This window comes from Ischnura elegans, chromosome 12 (assembly GCF_921293095.1).
Source record: "Ischnura elegans chromosome 12, ioIscEleg1.1, whole genome shotgun sequence".
NCBI lineage: Eukaryota > Metazoa > Arthropoda > Insecta > Odonata > Coenagrionidae > Ischnura > Ischnura elegans.
In genome coordinates, this window is record NC_060257.1 from 38,427,719 (window position 1) to 38,449,854 (window position 22,136).

The 22,136-nt window shown below is 37.1% G+C and overlaps 1 protein-coding gene across 1 annotated transcript in view; it reads left to right on the top strand.

The window, feature by feature from the left end:
- The first annotated feature begins 619 nt into the window (after positions 1–619).
- LOC124169759 (cAMP-dependent protein kinase type I regulatory subunit) overlaps positions 620–22,136 on the top strand; it is a 300,877-nt gene continuing 279,360 nt past the window's right edge. The window contains exon 1 of the mRNA XM_046548467.1: positions 620–989. Coding sequence (XP_046404423.1) covers positions 825–989 — 165 coding nt within the window. The 5' untranslated portion in view covers positions 620–824. The remainder of the gene's footprint in view (positions 990–22,136) is intronic.

Consider the following 22,136-nt stretch of genomic DNA (forward strand, 5'->3'; position numbering starts at 1 on the left):
CCAAATTGTTAGTTTAATTCTCAACTAATGAAGTCTAAAGGTAATGAAGTTAGTCACTACCCCTATGAAAAAATTGTATAAACCTGTTTCAAAGTTTTATACAATTTATACAATTACCATGGCAATTGTATAAATTGTATACAATTTTGAAACAGGTTTATACAATTTTTTCATAGGGGTAATGGGCAATGGAAAAGGCTCAGTAAATGAATAAGAAATACATTAATTAGCTGAGGACAGCAGCATTGAAAAAGGTGGTTACATTTTTAAAATTATTCATGACCATCATTTGGCTTGACAGACGTGCTAGAGCTTTTAAACACCCTTTGATCTGACTAGTGTTTAATGTTATTGAAGAATTTGTAAAATACTAACTTTTGTTCACATTGAAAAAATTACAAGTAGCGAATCATTACACATATATCCATAATTAATATTTTATTTTACACAAAATATATTTTTTACTGGCTTGAGTATTCAATAAAAAATGATTTTCATGTATAACGAGTGAAATCTCATATTACAAGAAGTCCTTCATAGAGCATTTCTTGAAATGCGCGCTGCAACTTGCATAGGTTTTGGAAGATAAATTCGTTTGTCAATTGTCTACAACAAAGAATGGAAAAATCAATTGCCTAGTAGCAAACGTGAGCGAACGTTGATGTTTTGTCAAACGTGTGAGTTGGCGTCAGTTGAAGCTTGTGCTGTGGTATTTGTGCCTCTAGTAGGGTTGTTTAAAGGAGGGAGCATTTCATTGTTTATTTCAAAGGATAGAAAAACTCAAAACAATTGAGGTCAGCCAATATTTAGTGAGATACACTAAGATGGCGGCGAACTTAGAAGAGGAGCAGAGCCTTCGGGAATGTGAGGAATATGTCCAAAGGCATAATATACAGCAAATTTTGAAGGATTGCATTGTACAGTTATGTGTCAGCAGACCGGAGAATCCCATCTCTTTTCTACGGGAGTATTTCCAGAAGCTCGAAAGGGTGAGTCCCAAAACTCCTCTGCAATCTCGCTTTCAAATTCTTATTTACCTATTTTGTTCGGGTTTCAGTTTTTCCCTAGCCCGATTAAAGGTGTTTTTAGGTCTTCATTTATATCTGATAATGTCAGTAACAAACTTGAATCGGTGGGCAGGTCTCTGTTGTGATACACAGTAGTTTATTCATGTTCGTTTTTTCCCCTGTTTTTTTGGAAGTCCGTTGATAAAGTTCACCGGTGGTTTTTCAGATTTAACCTGGTGTACCCGTGATTTTTATAAGATATAAGAAGTTTTGGCTGAATCTATTATTCAAAGTTTTGTGGCTTACTTCACGAAGGGAGCGAGATCGGTGCAATATCTTACAGTATGTGTTTCGTTCTCTACGGTGCCAAGTGGAGGTTGTTAGTGGAGGAATTAGACCTATCATCTGAGTGGGCGTGGACTCGCATCTTGAGAGGCGTAATATGGTGGAATTTATCAGCTTTGTAGTCTGTTATACGCTTCGATTATTCGTCTTTTGTTCTTATTCAACTCGGTCAAATAATTGTCCTCGGGTAGGCAATAAATAGTGCGAAGTGACGGTGGTCTCGCCTGGGTGTGAACGATCTACATCTATAGCTATCTACGTTTGGTTTGTGTTTTTATTTTGCTGGTAATGTGTGGTATCTGCCGAGAAATGAACCTGTGGATATGCTCTCCTGATATTATAGACCGCTTAGAAGTGTGTCAAGGCTGCAATTCTAAATTACCTAGTTGCAACCAGCTATTCGCTTCTGATAGCAACGCGAGGCTACGTATTCTCAATTAACAGTTGCTATTGCGATTCCAAATGCCCGAATTGGAACCGGAAGTTCCTATTATGTGAGCAGCGAATGCGCCGATACAATTACCGATTGATGAATGATGAAAAGAGTCTTACCGAAGCGAGTTCTCGAATTGGTGAATTGCTTTTTATTAATTTAAAATAGCAATATTGACCCCCAAGTGGGGGAAATCTTTTAGAATAATGATAATGATAACGGCCGAATAAAATAAAATTGGGTGATGATAATGATAGTTATATTGATAACAATCGCTACTGTCTCGATGCCCGTTTTTAATTTTATATGTGCAAAATTAATGTAATGTTATGCAAATGTAACATTCAAAATTAATATAGTATTATTGACTGCAATTTCATAGCCTCATAAACATTGAGAGCCGGGCAGGATTTTGGTCTTCACCCAATGCCAGCGGTGATGTATGTTCCATAATTATTATTCTAATGGTTTAATGAGATTTGTGAATAGGAAAAAATGATTAATAATTAAAATTGCTTGCCATTTTCCACATTTAACATGCCCTAGAAAAGTAATTGTGACAAAAATTATGCAAATTTCGGGTGCATATCATGTAAAAATATACAAACTATGCCTGATGACAGATTTATGCTAACTCAGAGGTTATATTTTTCAAATTTATTGTACTCATATACAACTGTTTTCACCCTAAGTAAATATTTAGAAGTACTCAACGTATTTCACTTGCAAAACATTTCATTTGCTATTCTCATCCCATTAGCAAATTGGTTGTAACCTGCGTCTAAGAATTGAATTCAATAACATTTCTCAAATGAGGACGAAATCAGTTTCTATTCATTGGATGCATTTTTACATAGTGTAAACCAAAAATAATTCACTCACCAGTGGGTCGTGCTCATTAGGAGATTTATTTTGTATAATTATATGAACGTTATTTCACCATTATATGTAGGATTTGCATAATAAAAGTGCTATCATATAATGGCGACTTTGTCATGAATTTGCTATGGTAAAGGGCAAATGAAATTCCTGGTACATCCTGAAAACTAAAAGGCGATTTTAATTATTATTGTCCTACTAAGGAGTTAGAAGATCTTTTGGCTTTAGATAATTTGGCCATTAAAATGTCACCCAATGTGTGAAGACCTTTGACATTAAATAGTTACCAATATATTATCCTCAATGTTTCAAATTGCCTGCTATTTGCTCATTTCAGGTTCAATAGTTGAAGGCATTTTCTATGCCACTTCATTTTTTTGCACATTTTTACTGTGAACCTTTCAATCTCATTGTTTCGCTATGCCATTTTTTAGGACTGCATTATTCAATTTCTTGGTGAGATATCAAATATGTGCTTTATCATTAGCAGTAATTGATCGTTTGTGAGTTTTACACACTTTTGAAGGTAAATACCTAATTGTTCATATTGTTTATTATTCATGCATTTCTATTACTTTGCTTGCTAATAGCAGTGAGCTTGAAATAGATTATATTATTGAAACATTAGATATTATAAGTTAAGTGACTACTAGTAACTTTGTTAATTTATTAAACAAGAACATTGGTCCTGTAGCTGTATTTTATCAAGCCGTACCCTCTGCTTGAACTCATGTCAGTTTGGATTCACGATGTGGGGGTGTAATGGGTTGTTTGCTGGCAGTCAATTTAAGAAAATTTATGTTATTATCTTTTGACCACATTTTGTGATGCCTGTCAGTCTCAAATTGTAATTTAGGCCCTCTAATGAATTGAAATGCAAAGGCAGGAACGTTTGTTGCCTTAAATTTTGTTTTCTTTTGTTCCTAATGGTAGATCAGCCAATCAGGGGCAAATATAAGGGATTGGCCCAGGGTGCCGGCTCCCCCCTTCCCCCCCACCCCCCAAGTGGAAAAAAACAATTAATCTGAATGAATATAATCATTATGGATGTGAGGAAATAGTTATACAAAGTTAATACCTTTTTAAAACAATAGTATTTTAAGAGTTAAACTACTAATATTTTTATTTACTTTCTGAATTTAAACCAAAAACTAATGTAAAAATTTATTGTGATTACTAATATTTTGTTATTGGTATTGGCTCCCCAAAAATATTATCTACATTTGCCACTGCTACCACGCAGGTATTAGGATTTCCCTATTAAAAGATGTAGTGGCTTGTCTCTCGTAAAATATTATTTGAAATACGTGTACTTTGACTCATTTATTAGTTGTTTTCCTTTGGTAGCATTGCCGCCGTATGTGGCATTGTGATTTATATTCAAGAGACAGCACCTTTTTACACTCTCAGCAACTTATGCATCACCATTTGCATGATGACGCTTTGAGTTTATGTAAATATTAAAGGGTTGGATCGATTAATTGTTAAGTAGTCGTTAATTTTTTTGGATCAACCATATTGTAAAATCAAAGGATTCTAATATCTTCAATTTACCCGCTTAGTCGTCTTTGACTGTCGTTCATTTTTTTATATCTCAATATTATTTCGGTAATGTAAGGATAAGATTAATAAAAGTAAAATTGCCGTTCATAACGAGAACCAAATTAATTCTTACGAAAATTCAGAAAGGGTCACGAGGAGACTATAGAATTCAGTTCTCCCAGAAATTTCTTCATTGTCTGATAAAACTAGCGGAGCGGAGTGAAACCTTTTTTCCATGCGCGGTAAATATTTTCGTCGTTAAACCTTCTAGGCCCTCTGTTGTGGTGTAATTTATGATAGAACTAAGTGCCGATCTTTGCTTAGGGGAAAAATAATTTCGACGAAGTGTGGCTATTGGATTATCGGTTTGTCCCCTTTGATACTTGGCTGTCCGCCACATTGCGGATGTTGGTACGGTATCTGCTGTTTGCACTCGATTTACTCCAGTAATCGGTTATAAGGCCGTTTTGTTTCGTTCGGCTTCTGCAGTACAGAGTCTGATCATCTAAAGACCAAGGTAACGCATCTACGCCATATTTATGCTGAATACATTTGAAGTTTTTACTATTTCGTTCAGGATTGCGTCAATTATATGGACTACTAGTTCCTTTAGACAATAATTTTAAAGGGTATAGTTACGAATCTTTTAGTATCCTATTTAATTCTTTAAACCAGGTAATAATTAATTTGTTTTTACCTAACCTAATTATCCATATTAGGTTATGATTTTACTATGTACGCTAGAAATTAATTGCATTTCGGTCGTTGCATACAAATTTTGACTAATTTTGATGGTGCAGTCGCAATTTTGATGCTTCACTCGAGTAGTATAAAGAAAAGATCAATTTCATCACTGCATATTTACGTCGTATTTACTTCGAGTGTATTTTTTGTATTTTCATTCTGTAATTTGGGGTACAGTGACACGGCGGAGTGGTAGCTCTTTTAATTCATAAGTAATCCTTGTGTCAGGGCCGCTGTGGTTTGAGGGATGCATAGTTATTCGTTAATGAATCTGGACGAATAGGAGCGTCCACTGTGCTTTCTTTTGATATTTTGGGGGCAGAGTTTAATTTTGGAAATTTTATTTTAATGTATCAGGATTTAACTGAGAAAAGTGTATGTTATAATCCTGTGGAGCTTATTATGGAAATAATTTTTTATTTTGATTAGGCTCATTAAACAATTAATTAAACGATCATTTCTATACTTGCTGGCCGAACGTCAACTTAAAGTTGAAGCAGCCGTTTTGCAACCTATACTCCACTAAAGCTGCATGCTTAGGTTAGGTGTGTTAGATTAGTCAATTGTTTAATGTACGTGACGCCTCTATATGGTCGAATAGATTTAATTATTTTCTTTTTGAAATTATTATGTGTAGTCTTGTAATCATTAGTTGTAGTCTAACTAAAGTAATAAATTATCACTGACCTGAGAACATTATTTCCCCCACAAGTTGCTATTTCATGATTTACAGACCACTATAAATAATTTAATTGCATACATTGAGGCTTGATGATCTGCCATACACGGATAATGTAATGCCTGGTGTTCTTTTTTGCTAATTTTTCATGTAAAAAGCATTTTACGAGAATCTTTTTACGAGAGTCTTGTAATCATTAGTTGTAGTCTAACTAAAGTAATAAATTATCACTGACCTGAGAACATTATTTCCCCCACAAGTTGCTATTTCATGATTTACAGACCACTATAAATAATTTAATTGCATACATTGAGGCTTGATGATCTGCCATACACGGATAATGTAATGCCTGGTGTTCTTTTTTGCTAATTTTTCATGTAAAAAGCATTTTACGAGACATGATAGTTTCATGTCTGATTATTTAAAAGTTATAGTAGCTGCGACATGCGACTCTTAGGCAGAAGACCACATTATTCAACAACATTATTATTATTAGTAGAAGACAACTTATTAGGCCACATTATGAAACATGTTAGCCTGATGAAAACAGTCGCAGAAAGACAGTCGAAAGAGAATATGGGCAAGGGACGGCCTCGAATGAGTTACATGGGACAGGTTGTAAAGAATGTAGAAGACGTCGCTATGATAATATTAGCGGATAGGAGAGAGGAATGGAGAGCTGCGCCAAGCCCCTCCTAGGATTTTCAACTAATAATGATGATGATGGTAGTTTCAAGTAATGTTATGATATTAAGGGCGCAAATAGGAATCAGTGCTAATATAATTTGGTTATATTTTGTAAACAGACGCTTTTGGTATTAATTCTTAAATATACAATATCGAAATGATCGAGGGATCAAAATGCTTCATCTGCAAAAGCAGAGATGACAGAAAGAAAAATTTCATATTTTGATTCGGCACCCAAAACCCGGACTAAATAAATCGAAACATTTTCGTCACGAAGGAAAAAAATATTTTTCGTAGACCTGTGTCTCATTCACCGTTGTCCTTTTACCCTCTGTTGATCTCTGCGATTGCTCCATTGCTCCTGAAATCACGTGCTCCTGCACTCTCGCGTCTCCATTGGTAAATTAAAGGGAGGTCCCTCTTTGTCAATATTCGATTATCCCAGTATTGATGTTTCCCCTCGTGATGAGCATTAGTGTGGATGTCGTCGCTGCGTCCGAGGCTATGGAATAGGCTGAGAAATAAGTAGAAACAGTCGAAAGAGATATGAGAAAATATGCCAATTTTCATCATGTTACTTGGTATCTTGGTACGTGTGAATTAGCATCTTTGGTTTGTGATATAATTTTTGTTTTTTTTTCTCCGGCGAATAATTGAGGTAAAGATTTCTCGGGTTTCGCACCGAAGCAGGTCCTCCATGTCTCCTTCCAACGTTTCGGTAAGCAACTCGCCCATCGTCTTCAGGGATTCAGAAATCCCGACCCGATGAGAAATCCGAGAAATCTTCACTTCATCTTTAGTTTGTTAGGATGTGGGTGTAGTGATGTGGCCCGGGGCCAATATTGGTGGGAGGCCAGGAGGCCCACTGTTTCAAGGTTTTCAATTTGAAACGTAATAACAGGAAATGCAAAATAACACAATTTTCTGAGAGGATCGTTATGTAAGAGTTTAAAGGAAAGGTTAGTGAAGAGTTTGATCTGGAGTGTAGATCTGTACGGGGCGGAAACGTAGACTCTAAGGTGGGAGGACGAGAGAAGACTGGCGGAATTCGAGATGTGGGTATGGAGAATAATAGGGAAGGTGAAATGGACAGAGAGGAGGGGGAACGACGAAGTACTGGACATGGTGGGTGAGGAGAGGCAGCTTTAAGATGAGGTACGGAGGAGACAAGGTATATTAATGAAGGGAGTGCATAGCGGGGAGGGGATGTCGAAAACGGTGTTAGAGGGTAAAATGTTAGGTAAACGAGGGAGGAAGAGAATTGGATATTAAGATGAATTGAAAGGGAGTAGGCTTTACAGTGAATTGAAGAATGCAGTGCTGGAAGGAAAGGGAGGCTCCCAGAATGCTTCTCAGGTACTCCATGGAAACCTACCATAATCGGTAGAATACTATAATAATAACCTCTAATTTGGCGAAGGCTCATCCTTGGTGGGTGGCCCAGGGCCAGGGCACATGTGGCCCCCTCTTTGATTCGGCCCTGGTTATTGTTGTAAGACATGTTTAGATTTCATTTTTTCTATCCAGTAATATTGGGAATACAATTTTTTTCGTGTAGAAATACCCGTTTTCCATTTCCATGTAAAGTTGGTATTACTGGGTAGAAGTGGAGTATATTCACTAAATGTTGGTATCATACTTATATTGATAAACAGGATAGGAGCGTAAAGAAGAGAATCGTGAATAGCGCTCGACCGGTTCTATTTTGTCTTTATTCCTGGCATAATACTTGCTTAAACCTTAGTTTTATCATCTTGAAGTTTACAGGGTGTATGAAGTAGACCTTTTCTTCGTTTACTTTGACCTCAATTGTACAAATTTTACCTCGAGAAAATAACGAGAACAAAATTTCATTTGTGCGATGCAGGAAAATCTTGACGAGGTGCTACAGTAAGTATGTGCTATGAAAAATCCATGATTACAGATCTGATTTTAATTATAGTGAAAAATGGGGAATGTTATCTAACGTTGTATAATCTTTCATTAAATTCTTTGGTAGGTTCCTAATGTGAAAAGCCTCTTTTTGGCATGAAACTTTAATTCAGAAAGATATGTGTGTGCTTTGAACTATAGCCTTTGAGTTTTGTATGAATTGTTTTTTTTTTTTTTTTTTAGGAATAACCAGTTTGTTCATTGGTTATTTGACACTTGCTACCTAATGTGAAAGTTTACATTTAACTAATGAAGGTGTATTATTGAGCATAAAAAAATTCTCGGGAACATTATCGTGAAAGATAAACCACCGTTCAAAATGATTTCATAAGCGCCAGTCCCAATTATTATCAACCGTGCTCCTCACCCTAAATAGGTTAACGATTATACTTTATCCTCCTCTCACTAAACCTGTTTTCTTCGAAAATGATTAGTCACCCCTTCCTCATTACCCCTGCGACCGCCATTTCTAGATCCATTCCATCTCATTACGCTATCAGGTTACCAACCTTTTTTTTCCCGGTCACTATTCATTGAAGATTGAATTTACGAATATTACAAAACAAGATCCTCAAGTCGGTATCTGAACGTTTCACCTACCGCGCATTTAAATGGGTTTACAAAAGTCGCCAATCGCGTCGCTTACGGACAAATTGATCTGAGTTTCACGGGGAATTGAGGTATCATTAAAGGGAATTGACAGAAATTTATACGCATGATGATGTAATCTATCAAATTAATTACTTTTCAATGCTATTCCTAGAAATTAAAAACATTGTACTTGGAAAATATTGAAAAAAGTGGATATCATTGCACTCATCATCGGGCCGCATACACTTTTGAAAAACGATAAAAACATGGCAGTCGTGGGACTGCTGTTGGAAGTGAAACATTAGCTGGAACACTAACTGGATTAGGAGTACAAACTCGGAAAAGCCAAGTTACTAGCCGAAATTCAAGAAAATATTTTAAATAACTATTGCTATGAACAAAATCGGCTAACTATTGTCAACACTAAACGTAGCGATCCTTTATGCTTCAGAATATATTTTCATACATGAGGAACGAGCAAATTCAAAACTCTTTCTCTCTTTATTTTCCTCTTCTTCGTTAACAGCGAGGCGGTGACGATTCTGAGGTGACGGTCACGCGAGTTCAGTTTTTTTTTACTAATCTGAAAAAAGTTTTCACTTCAAAAATTTTTCTCCACGTGTTTCCTTTTATATATTTCTACAATATATAATTGTAAACACTTCACATTTATAAATTGATTTTATGGCACAACATTCGAATAAGCTACTCAAATTGAACGTATAAAAAGAAATTGAGTTCTATTGTACTAACCTTCACTATTCTTGTATCGAGTACACTCTCCTGCACGAGTATGGACTGGTGACGGTGATGCGAGTCTGGTTTGTACCCCTTCACAAGTACTGTCTATATAGCGAGTATACTGTGTATATCCAGAATATACACAATTATACGTATATGTAGTAGCGGTAACGGTGACGGTGATGCGAGTGTAATGGTTTGTATCCCTCCATAAGTACTGTGTATTTAGCGAGTATACTGTATATGCAGAATATACATAATTATACGAATATGTAGTAGCGGTGACGGTGTCGCGAGTCCAATATCTTTTACCCATCTACAAAAGTGTATATACAGAATATACAATTACACATATATTTAGTAGCGGTGATGGTGACAGTGACGGTGATGCGAGTTCATTGGTTTGTCCCCCTCCACAAGTTTTTTTATGTATATAGCGAGTATACTGTATATACAGAATATACGTAATTATGCGTATAGAAGTAGCGGTGACTGTGTCGCCAATGACTTTTACCCATCTGCAAAAGTGCTCAACGCGCCATAAGAAGTTTTCACTTCAAAAATGCGACCGTAATGTGGACAGAAATCAACCTTCAGTGGGATGGAATTGGGCCTTCTTTATGCAGCCCCCTTGATTGAATTCATTCATGTCTCAAATTAGCCGTTTAAATCATTCCTTCTTCATTGGGTTCGATGACTTCTCTTTCTTCCATTCTTCTCTGGACTTCCTCATTACTCCCTCATTTACATTCAATCCATCTAGTCTTCAATTCTTCTTTTGTTACACCGCATTTCAAATTCTTCCTGGATGGAGCTCCTCTGCTGCTGCCGTTGTCAATTTCCCTCTCTCAATATGAAACATGCTCCAGATTAATAGTTGGGTTAAATTTTCGTATTTCTGTGCTCGGATTACAAGGTAAAAGTTTTATTTTTTTGTAGGAAATTAAAAGTTGATAAAATATATTGATATTTAGGGAAATTCGTGTGGATAAATCATTTCAATTCGGTAGAAAACTATCTGTAATATAGCATTTTGGCCTGAATGTTATCTAACGTGCACTAGGGCTTGTTAGCCGTTGATTAAGTTGTACTATTTATTCTTCTGATTGATTCAGTCTTTCACGTACGGTTTTGTAAACTTGGTCATTAAATATCATTTCCCTGTGGATAATCTTTTAATCACTCTAAAGCTGTTATTGTCTCCTTGCCGAGCATGGACATCTGCTAAATTTACCAATGTTCGGAAATTTTCTTATTATTTGCATTATTTTGGAAGGTTTTTCTCTCCGGGAAGTACCCAAGTGCATTTAATTGATTGAAGAGAAATTTGTAGCCATTATTCATGCAGTCGTTATGCCTCTTTCATTAGAAAAGTACTACGTCTATTTTTATTCTCAATTTTAAATAAATTTCTTTCAATTAGACTTCAGTTTGGCGTTACCTTGGACTGGTTCTTACTTTTTATGTTCATCTTTGTTTTTATGCTCCTCTTGCATTAATTAGTCGGTAGAACGACGTTTTTTTTAAATCTTTTTGCACTGTTTTGTCCTTCTATATATTTATTTCAAATTTTACATTCCCAATTTCATAAGAATCAAGTAAGTCTTTCATAAATTGTGGACATGTATGGCGTAGGAGCGACGACTATTTTATTCATATTGTAATTTTTGTTACGAAACATCTCTGATTCGTCGTCATTGGTAACTTGACATTTGGAAGGAAGAGTGAAATTTTCTGCTTCAAATTCTACCTGTCCATAGTGAATGCAAATTCATGTGTATTCATCTCATTATGCATTCGGAGGATGTTGTGTGCTCAGTGCGTGAGTAATTTCTGCACCCCAATGTAAAATTTGTGCTCCGATTTAAGTTGGTTGTGTATAGAAAAGGCACTTCAATAATATCCTACGAACGCGTTTTTTCTTTACATTTCTCTGCGAGGAGCTGAATTCGAATACCAGTGAGATCCGGGGGCATTCAAATGGAATGCCCTTTTTAGCATGTTAAGCCATTTTTATTCAGTATTGTCAACTGTTTTACGCTTTCGTTTACATGGTGTCCACCTTGCCACCTATTGTGTGTTTGTCGGACGCGATTTATTTACGCATCACGTCCTACTATATCTACTGATTTCATTTTTTCTAGAATTACTATCGTAAGTAATGGGTTTTCTCTTAACGAACATATAATATTAAATCTCGGGTGTGACTTGTTGCAATTAATAGTTATTTTAAATTGTATGTTCACCATTTTTTCGCATTAATTTATTAAATCAAGGTGACCTAGGTTTCTTTGAAGCTCGTACAATGCTAAGTTATAATTTTTATTTATAATTATTGCTAGCATTTCTTTCAAAAATTTCAAGCAACAGATGTATGGACATAAACCTCTTTAGGTATGCTACAATTTCATCTGTATCATATGTACGAGGGGTAATTTATTATAACTCTGCCCATTGATGGATGAATGAAAGTTTTAGTCAATCGTTATAACTTTATGGCCTTCAGATTCGTCCGTTAGAATTTATTTTTTAACCCCATCATTTGTTAAATGTATTATTTTTCAATGAATCAAAATTATTTTGACCTGCTCAAATGTTTGTCAAGGCTCCCAAAAATAGATCGCCTTGGAAATCGCTTGGTAAACAAAGTGTTTATTTATAATGCGGGTCAATCTCAAAGTAGATGTCGTAATCAAGGAGGTTGTAAGTATCTGGAGGGGTCACCTTTGGCTTCGAGCGTGGAGCGAAGTGTGCTTGGGTAGGACAAGCCACGCCCACTTTGACCAAAACATTGATAGTCCCATAAGGTCAATGCTCACTATTTGGTGAAATGTTTGGTTATAACTCGTAAATACATTCAAATAAACTATGGAACGCACAATGTAAACTTTATTTTCTTACTCCATTGGTAGGCTTCGCGAAGATATGACTCAAACATCTTTTCTCAGGGAAAATTTATAATCTATCACCACAGTTACGTTCTACAACCAGTTCATACGAAAATAAAATTTTACGAGAGTAAACTAGTCATTTATTTGCATATATACTGGTATTTAATTTTATTATAGCCCATGGAAATCTAACAATTACAGTAATAAAGTATATTTTTAAGGATATCCTCAGCAGTAAAGTGGCTAACAGACACAGAGTTTATACATTAATAGAAGCATCGCGAATGATGGGAAAAATCTGTTGACAATCACGGGCGAAATAGTAATGATTATGGTAGCATTTTTCACTTAATGCAGTTCATTTTCAGAAAATAACTTAGCCACCTCAAAATATCAGTCGGAGACTAAGTCCAAAAATTGTCAAACCAAGATGGAACTTAGACCACGCTGAAAACTCGGAAGCAGCGCCTCCAGATATTTGCAACCCTCTTGGTCGTAATGGCTAACAATGAAATCTTCATTTGAACTTCTGAAGTAATTTGCTACTATTATCTACTCGTTTTACAGAATAAAGCATTCCTCGTCTATTCATTCATCTTATATCTCAATCATTGGCTACGTTTGTTGTTTGGTCTATTCGTTTAATGTTTTGTTTAATATTCGTCAAATGGTTGAATTACCAAGAATGATCTCGAAAATGTAATTCTTTTCTTATGCCTTCAAATTTTCTCTTTAACTCGCCTTAGAACATCACGACTGGTTGTTTTGTGTATATGGTCCTCAGGATACGATAACTATCCTATTTTTAATTTTTCGTATGGTTCCATCTAATCATGACGATCCACATCGAGGCAGAAGGGCTGATATTTGTTTCGTTCAGAGCTTGTCTTCTTGGATAAATATTTTCTTAGGTTACCAAATGGCACTGCAAACTTCCGAAGCCTGTTCTGCCTGATTGGGCCATTACTTTATCCCTCGCGGTCGAGTGATGAGGGGCGACTCGCAAAATATACAGACCAGCACGTCGTAAACTAAAGAGAATCCGCCGAGAATTATATACATGACATTTTCTCACTTGGTTTGAAAAATATCTTCCAGGGATTTTCTTCGAGTGATACTTGGTTTTTCGTCAGTAATATTATTATAATGAATTTCGTCAATAACTAATTACAAACACCAATGGCGTAACTAAGGGGGTTTAGGGTATAGATCCCCCCAAAGTCTCGGAGAAAAAAATGATTTATAACTATTTTCTAGTTTTGATATTCAATAACTGCATCTGCTTAAAGTTAAATTTTTAGTGCCAAAATTATGTAAAATGTATTTCCAGGAATGTAATTTTTCAAAAATTTTCCTAGACCCTCCTGTTACCTGGGGGTCTAGGAAATAGGGGTCTAGGTCTAGTCTGGGGTCACCACCCCAGGCAATACCATCCCTCCCCCAAAGAATATTCGTAGTTACGCCATTGATGTACTCTAAAAAAAAGTTTAGTTGGAAATATCAGATTCTGATGAAATTCATCGAACTTTTCGGTTTTGTATGGAGAATTTCTCGGTAACAATGACCATACCAGTGCGATAAATTCTATCAAAATGGCCGCTGCAGTCCGATAAAAACTACTAAGAAGAAAAGGATAATAAAACCGACATAGCGTGCGCATATGAAAGATTTTCTACCCAGAATAAATTAGTGAAGCTAACTTCTAGTACCATGAGCCTCGGTAAAATGCCATGGGAATTCAGGTATCTGGATAGCGTAGTGGCCAGCGCAGTGGCCCGGAAATCATAAGGTCCGTGGTTCCATTCCCGGTCCAGGGGGATTTTTTCTCATGGTAATTCATGTAAATAAATAAAGATTTCATTGCCATTAAGTCTTAATGGCATTTGACAAAGTCGAGCTTAAATCTAAAGTTGAAAACATATTTACATGGATAATACAAATTACATACGGTTATAAATCAATATTAATGAGAATAATAACAATAATGGTGGGCGTGGTAGCCTTGAGAGGGACCAGTGGGTCCCTGGTTCGATTACCGGTTGAAACCTATGGACACCCCGGCATAAGTCCTCGAAGTTGGAGGTGGCCCAAGGAAGATAACTGCCCCGCCCAGTACGTGTGATATTCACGCGTGCCCTATTCGGGGGTGAGCTCTAACCTCACCTATGAAAACCAACCTTAGTGTTGAAATGAGTAAATAATATTATGTAGCGAAACTTTGTGGTTTCTTTGTGAAAAAAAAGGTTGGTATAACTTTCAGAAAGTCGTTTTTGGTTGTAATAAGTGGAAAATAGGGTAGTTTCCTTCATTAAAGAAAACGAAAGGTATTGATTGCGATTCGTTACCCAAAATAAGTGTATTCATAATATACAGATTATTTGGTTTTAGAAATCCCAGTTTAGACGAATGTTTGTGGTCAATTTTAACCTCATTTTAAAAAGACTAGATAAGCACCCATGCGATGCCACTCCACGTGACGTCACAGACCTAGTTTCTATGCGAGTAAATAGGAGTTTCACATTGTCTGAGATTACCAATGCATGCATGAGACACAGAGCTCAGGGAAACATGTCTTAATAATCACTTATTAAAACTACCTAAGGTGGGAAAGTTTCCTTCGTTTGATAAGGTATTAATAATCCTTATTTAAGCCAAGCGCTACCTGCTAGCAGGGTACTTTTCTACCTGCTAGCAGCCTGCATCGTAGCGGCGCTAATAGCCTCGCTCCAAGATGGCTTACACAGCGGCAGCTGGAACTAGAATGACGTCAAATGGGCTTTTCCCCGCATTCATACATAGCCGTCGCGTTTTCGCGCGCTTGAAAATTTTCACTTTTAATTTGATCGCGAAAAATAGATATCGTCATTTAATAATCTAAAAACATGAAATATGTACTCCAGGAGTAATAATCTTTCGACGTAGGCAGTAAAAAATAATAGGAAACCACCCTATTCAGCTGGGATACATTTATAATGCGTACATCCACTGGTACTTTAAAGCGATTTACTATTGAATCTATGACTGTATGCATGTCAGTCTTATGGAGGAGATTTCTTCTCGGCTCATTTTTCCTTAACAGTTTATTCTCGGGCAAGCCAAATTCCGGAATCCCGTCCGGGTGATTAGCAAGTGTACGTTGTTTACTCCCTTCTGTTGGCGCCTTCAGTGGAACGTGCTTTTCTTCACTCAAGGAAGTCTTTCCATTTCAGCGTTGTGGAAGTCATGGTTACAGTTGTTTTACGGACAGTATACAATTCGCATTTTATTCAACGTTCTCATCTTTGTTTAGCATTTTTAAAAAACTTTTATTTATTTTATTTATCTCAATTACCCCCGAAAACATCACTATGTGGCCTTTACATCGGGAGTTTATACAATCAGCAACAGACGATCACACACACTCATGTCCTGGAAGGGGAAACCTATCCAGGAGGCACTCGAAACCGCGACCTTCGATATGATAGGCGGGGAATATGGTGGTTTCCTATTATTTTTTTATAGCCTAAATCGAAAGTTCATTACTCCTGGGGTACGCGTTACACGCTTTTAGATTTTAAATGACGGTATCTATTTTTCGCGATTAAATGAAATGTGAAAAATTTCAAGCGCGCGAAAATGCGACGGCTATGTATGAATGCTGGGAAAACCCCGTGTGACGTAATTCTGCTTCCCGCTGCCGCAAAGTGAGGTGACCTTGGGGCGAGGATGTATGTGCGCTATTGCGATTGAGGCTGCTAGCAGGTAGAAAAGTACCCTGCTAGCTGGTAGCGCTTGGCTTAAATAATGATTATTAATACCTTATTAAATGAAGGAAACTTTCCCACCTTAGGTAGTTTTAATAAGTGATTATTACAAGACATGTTTCCCTGAGCTCTGTGCCTCATGCATGCATTGGTAATCTCAGACAATGTGAAACTCCTATCTACTCGCATAGTGTCTAGGTCCCTGTGACGTCACGTGGAGTGACATCGCATGGGCGCTTATCTAGTCTTTTTAAAATGAGGTTAAAATTGACCGCAAACATTCGTCTAAACTGGGATTTCTAAAACCAAATAATCTGTATATTATGAATACACTAATGTTGGGTAACGAATCGCAATCAATGCCTTTCGTTTTCTTTAATGAAGGAAACTACCCTATTAACCCCCCCGCCAACGAGGCCGACAATCATTAACAATGTTAATTGGGTATAGAGTATAGCAAGAGGTATAGAGTGGTTGAATTAGTTTATCCTTTATTACCCACGGTGGGTTTTCACTTTCGCCTTTGCTCGAATATATACCTTCATTTTTTCGTGGGTAGTATGAATATTTCTTCCAGAAGCCGTTTTTTGTCCTTCTGTGTCTTAGATAGGAGAAAATCTAATGGGCAATGTTAAAGGTGCAGCTTTTGATTTTGTTTATTAAATTTCATCCATTTCTTTTTTGATAGCTTGCTGACTTGTACCCATAATGTTAGGGGGAAAATTATGCTTAAGATGTCTATATTGATATTGTTAAATGGGATGAAGCATGCCTAGGATAGTAGCATCAATGGAGCAAATATACGAAGTGACCAAAGTATATATCACGAAAAAAAACCATCATTATGAAGTGGCATGTGCGGATGGTTTTGATAAGTTGCCTATCATTTTATTTCTTTATTAGTGAACCGAAATTCAAGCCTTAAAGATGAAATGTTCTTTTGCAATTGGTTCAAGAATAGTTTATTGCTTATCGTCACCCATTAGGATTTCCTCCTAAATCAGGTTTATTATAGTGTCTTTGGACTGGAGTGCACTTAAGTTGAGTTTGATGATATTTTTTATTAGTCATACCTAATTTCCTATTGGGTCATCAGTTGAGTGTGTCCTTAATAATTGTTGTGTTTTCTAAGAATCTTCTGGTCTAATAAAACCTGCAGCTGCCAGCAAGTGCCCTCAGAACCTTCTCATCCAATGCGTTTACATGCTCTCTTGTGATTCGAATTAATTTGTGCTGATTCTGTTCATTTATTGTCTTCTCTTTTGTAATATTCCCACTGGAAAGAATCGCTCTCGTTCTAGTAAGGTCATCAGGTCATTTAAGTATCAGATGCATATTTTATCGCGTTTTCTCCCGTAACAATTGACGGTCTTGTTGTTAGTGAAATCTTAGATATTTGGTTGTATATTATAAATTTCAGTTGTTTGCATAGAATTTGATGTGTTTTGCTCTACATTTGCGGACCGCTACTTCCCTATCCTAGTTACAAAATGAAATTAATTGGTTACGGTTGGTCTTCTTTCCCATGTGGTTTGGAAAATTAGTGTACAGAATTTCTTTTCATCCCAATAAAATGCTTTTTTGTCACCCTTTATTATGATTAGTTATCACTCTTCACCTTGAATGTAGTGTTCGTCATTAAATATGAAAATACTTGGCCTTAATGTTGCTACCATCTACGTAAAATTCTTACTACCTTGTGAAATTCAATACTAGATAGTGTGTAATAAGAGTATTTTCATTGTTCAAAAACAGAAATTTAAACTTCAATATACCTGATAGTTCTTTCATTTTTGTCGTATTCTAGGATACGATATAGGGGATGCATCAGCCTTATGTAAAGCTTATAGTCGTGGGGTATATAATTGAAAAGTATTGAAATTTAATTAAAATCATGAATCACAATTGAGAATATCGGTTAATTGACCTTATTAAAATTTAATTCTTAGAGATATTGGGATCGCTTTCCTCGTCTGCGACGCGGGTGGATTTTTTAGTCATCACATTTAAATGCGCGGTGGTTGACAAAGCATCTAGGTCCGGCTAGAAAATTATCTGTTGTAATGTATCCCTGCATTCTTAGTGAGCTCTTTTGTTTTTCTCTCTGGTGAAATACTTGTCATAACTCAGTTATTCGACTCACGTGAGCTTTGAGTGGTTGGAAAAACGCCTGCTTTGAGAATATCTGAAGGTCGCGGTAACGAATTCGTCTTGAGTGTTGTTGTTGTGTTTTGAGTTATTCCCGCTAGGTCTGCGTGAAATTTTCCGTTTAACGTTTCTGGGGTGGGTGGGCGGTAAGCATTGAAACAGCTAATTTTAGGAAACTCTTCGTGCTCACTGTTGAAACTCGGCCTTCCTCCAGTTGCACCTAATTGGATGGGAAATTGGCTCCTTTTCGGTCCCATTCTCCGGAGGGAGTGCAAGCGAGCCTCACGTGACTTCCTGGGCGCGCTGCGATTGCCGGAAATGAAAGAGCAGGCCACTCAGCGAAGGAAACACTAAAGGCTGTTTTACGCGGTACACGGAATTGCGCAATCTGACGTACGTGCGAAGGCGCAATCAAAATTACGTCGTGTAAAGCGGCGAATTGCTAGAACACATGCGAGAATGCGTGGATGCGAGACGGCCAGATAGCCCCTGTTCTAATTTCGTTCATGCATTCGCGTAATTCCACGCCATTTTAGTAATGAATGCAGCTGTAACCTGCGGAATTCCGTGCCCCATGTAAAACGGCCTTAAAGGGGACTGCTTAGAGGAGGCTCATTTCCATCACACATAAGGCCGATTTCTGTTGCCACTTCGGTCGCCTTTGGATCAGCTTTCAATAATGTCAGCGACGCGGTGATGAGTGCAATGCGTTCCTCTTTTTTTTCCAATATTTTGATGCATAATGTTTGTAATTGCTAGGAATAGCATCGAGCTTTTATGCATTTGATAGGTCGCATCATCGTGTGTATTAATTTCGGTTTACACCCCTAATTATTCCTTATTTCGCCATGAAATTCAGATCAATGCGTCCGTCAGCGACGCGAGTGGCGACTTTTGTAAACCCATTTAAATTCGTGGTGGGTGACAACGCATTTAGAGGCCGACTTGAGGATCCTCTTTCGTAATATTCGTGCTCATTGCTCTCGCGCTCGTTTCCATTCTGGTCCCGTGAAATTCTTGAAATCCTCTAGGAGCAACGTTTCTCTGTAGGGGTGTGAGGGCCCGGTGGGAGGTGGGTAGTAGGTTGGGCGGTATTGGAAATTTAGTATCGGGACACGGCAGTGTTTTAATATCGATAATAGGCAATTACGATAACTAATATTTGGGCGATGGCTACAGCCTTATCAGGGCCTATGAAAATAACACGATAAAATATCGCGATATTTCATCATCAACAGTCTTAAGATTGGTTTGACGCAACTCCCCATTCCTCTCTCCTATCCTCTAGCTTTTCTAGCGCGACGTGTTTCTTGTCTTTTACATACTTTATCTAACATGTCTTACGTAGCTCATTCGGGGCATCCCTAGCCCATCTTCCCTTCCGCCTGTCCTTCTACTGTTGCTTTTATCAGGACATCATGCCTCGTAATGTGGTCAATTAAGTTGTCCCTTCTACTCTTATATCACCGGAAATCTCTCTGTCGCGATGTATTACCCCATAAAAAATCGCCTCCCGTCGCAAAATCATCATAGTAAATTATTCGATGTATCGTGGTCAGCATTATGCAAACGAATTACTTAACTATCTTTATGAAATGCATAGTTTTCCGATGTACGCGAATTGAAAAAAATACCAACAGTATAGTCAGCCCAATACCTAAATATTGTGTATTTCATCCCATGTACCATCAGCTTTCTTCAAAATTACGCAGTAATCTGATGCCATGCGGTGTGTGTGTTTGCCTCAGCTTTCGGTTACTGCGCAGCGAAATTGCCAGTTAATGTACTCGGAAGACCAACCGTCATCAATCGTTACACCGTCGAGCATCGAAATAGCATTCGGTCTACTGCGTTGTCCTCGAAAACCGTAGATTAATCGAATCAAATGAACCTATCAAATTTCTATGGCATTAATTTTCCGGCGAAGGAATCGAATATGAAGTGGACAAAAACTTTAGTTGTCTTGGTATGGAAGAATCGTGCAGTAAACCCCCATCATCGTTATTTAATAAATGAGAAGGTCGCGCCAAATTCATTTCGATAGTTCACTCAAAGGTGGACTAGAGTGAAGATTATGACCCACATTGTTGTACGTTCCATATCCATGCCTAGTTAGTAAGAGCACTTTTAATAACTTAAAATAATACAATGCTGGATACGTAAAGAAGTCGGCCTCATTCTAATTAGTATTTTAATCCAATAGAATTTGAATGTTATTTTTAAATGAAATAATGCTTTTATACGGAGCTTAATAGGCAAGGTTATATTTTCATTCTTACTCCCTAGTCAATATTTTTTAAATGTGAAAATTTAAGTCAATTCATTTTTGCTATTAGGGGCGTTAACGTGATACTTTTAGAATAGTATTGAACGCAATACAATTCCTCTCAGTTCTACTGCCGTGGACCTCATTTGATGAGTATAGAATCGGTTTTTACGATCAACTATTTTAACTTTTGTTAATGTCTTTTTTTCCTCAGATTCGATCGAGAGCCGTGAAAAATGGAAATGGTGGTGCATTTTCATCATTGTGTGAATGATGCAAATTAATTGTTTTTGGCGAAAAGAACGGAAAAACTGTTGTATCCTCCCATTTTTCATTTATTGCATTGAAACTTGCGTGCTTCAGGGATAGCGCCAAATGCAGTGCGTATAAGACCCTATATCTAGTGTTACAGGCTTCCTTTTAAAGGCATTGGTTACAATAGAAGTTTTATGGACTGGGATGTGAACATTTTGTAATGAAATAATATGGAATGATTGTTCTGGTTATGGACATTAATAAAGTAATGTGCTTCTTTGATTTGGCCAAGTTATGGGTGAGGGTCGAATTACTTAACAGATGTATGTAAGGGAGGTGAATAGTATGAAAGGAATGAGCAAAATGAAATATTCATTCATGAAAGATTAAAATAGAATTAGGAAAATAAGGACTTAGCTGTCCTGGGAAACAGAGAGCTGGTATGGACCGCTGCAATCAGAGTCCTCTAGATTGGCTTATAATAACTACGAAGTACACTCGTCACAGCCCACTATTGTTAGACACATCTCCAGTGGCCGATTATGCTGAAACTATGAGCGTTGAGACTTGTTCATTAATTTATTTTCAATTGAAAATTAAGAGAAATGGACAATTAGTCAGCACCAAACATTTTTCTGGAAAAGACTCTAGAAAAAGTTTCAGGGGTTTCCCTTCATTTCCTGCGTTCCAATTGTTGTCACGCTTCAAATTTATGTCCTTAAAAGCCCCTGAAAACATCTCAACTCTTCATAAATACCGGTCGATATTCATACATTTAATAAACCTTTAAAATAACATGACAACTCTCCATTTCCCCGTGAATCTGTAGAAGACGTTTAGCCAAGCAATGGCGGACATCGCCTTTCCCAAAGTGGAAGCGTATGCGACGACTTGACTTGGTGAGGGAGTTAGTGTTGTGAGTGCAATGTAGATGACTCTGGCTCCATTGATTATGCCGTGATGCATGTCAGGGCAAATATCTTAAGTTGCATAATTCCCAGGCTGTGCTGTTGCGCATCATTAGGGAAGCTGTAATTGAATTGCACTGCACTGCATTATGTACAATTGTTAACATTGTGTATGACTCTTATTTAGACAGAAGACATCTCATTTTTATTTTTTCTTGTGAGAGATTTTGTGATGTTTCGTATTCTTATTTTCGACCATCTTTTGAAATAGTTTCCAACTTGTGGTTTCTACTTATTTTCACAGAAATTTTAAAGCCCCAATATTTCAGTTTCAGTGCTTGGAAC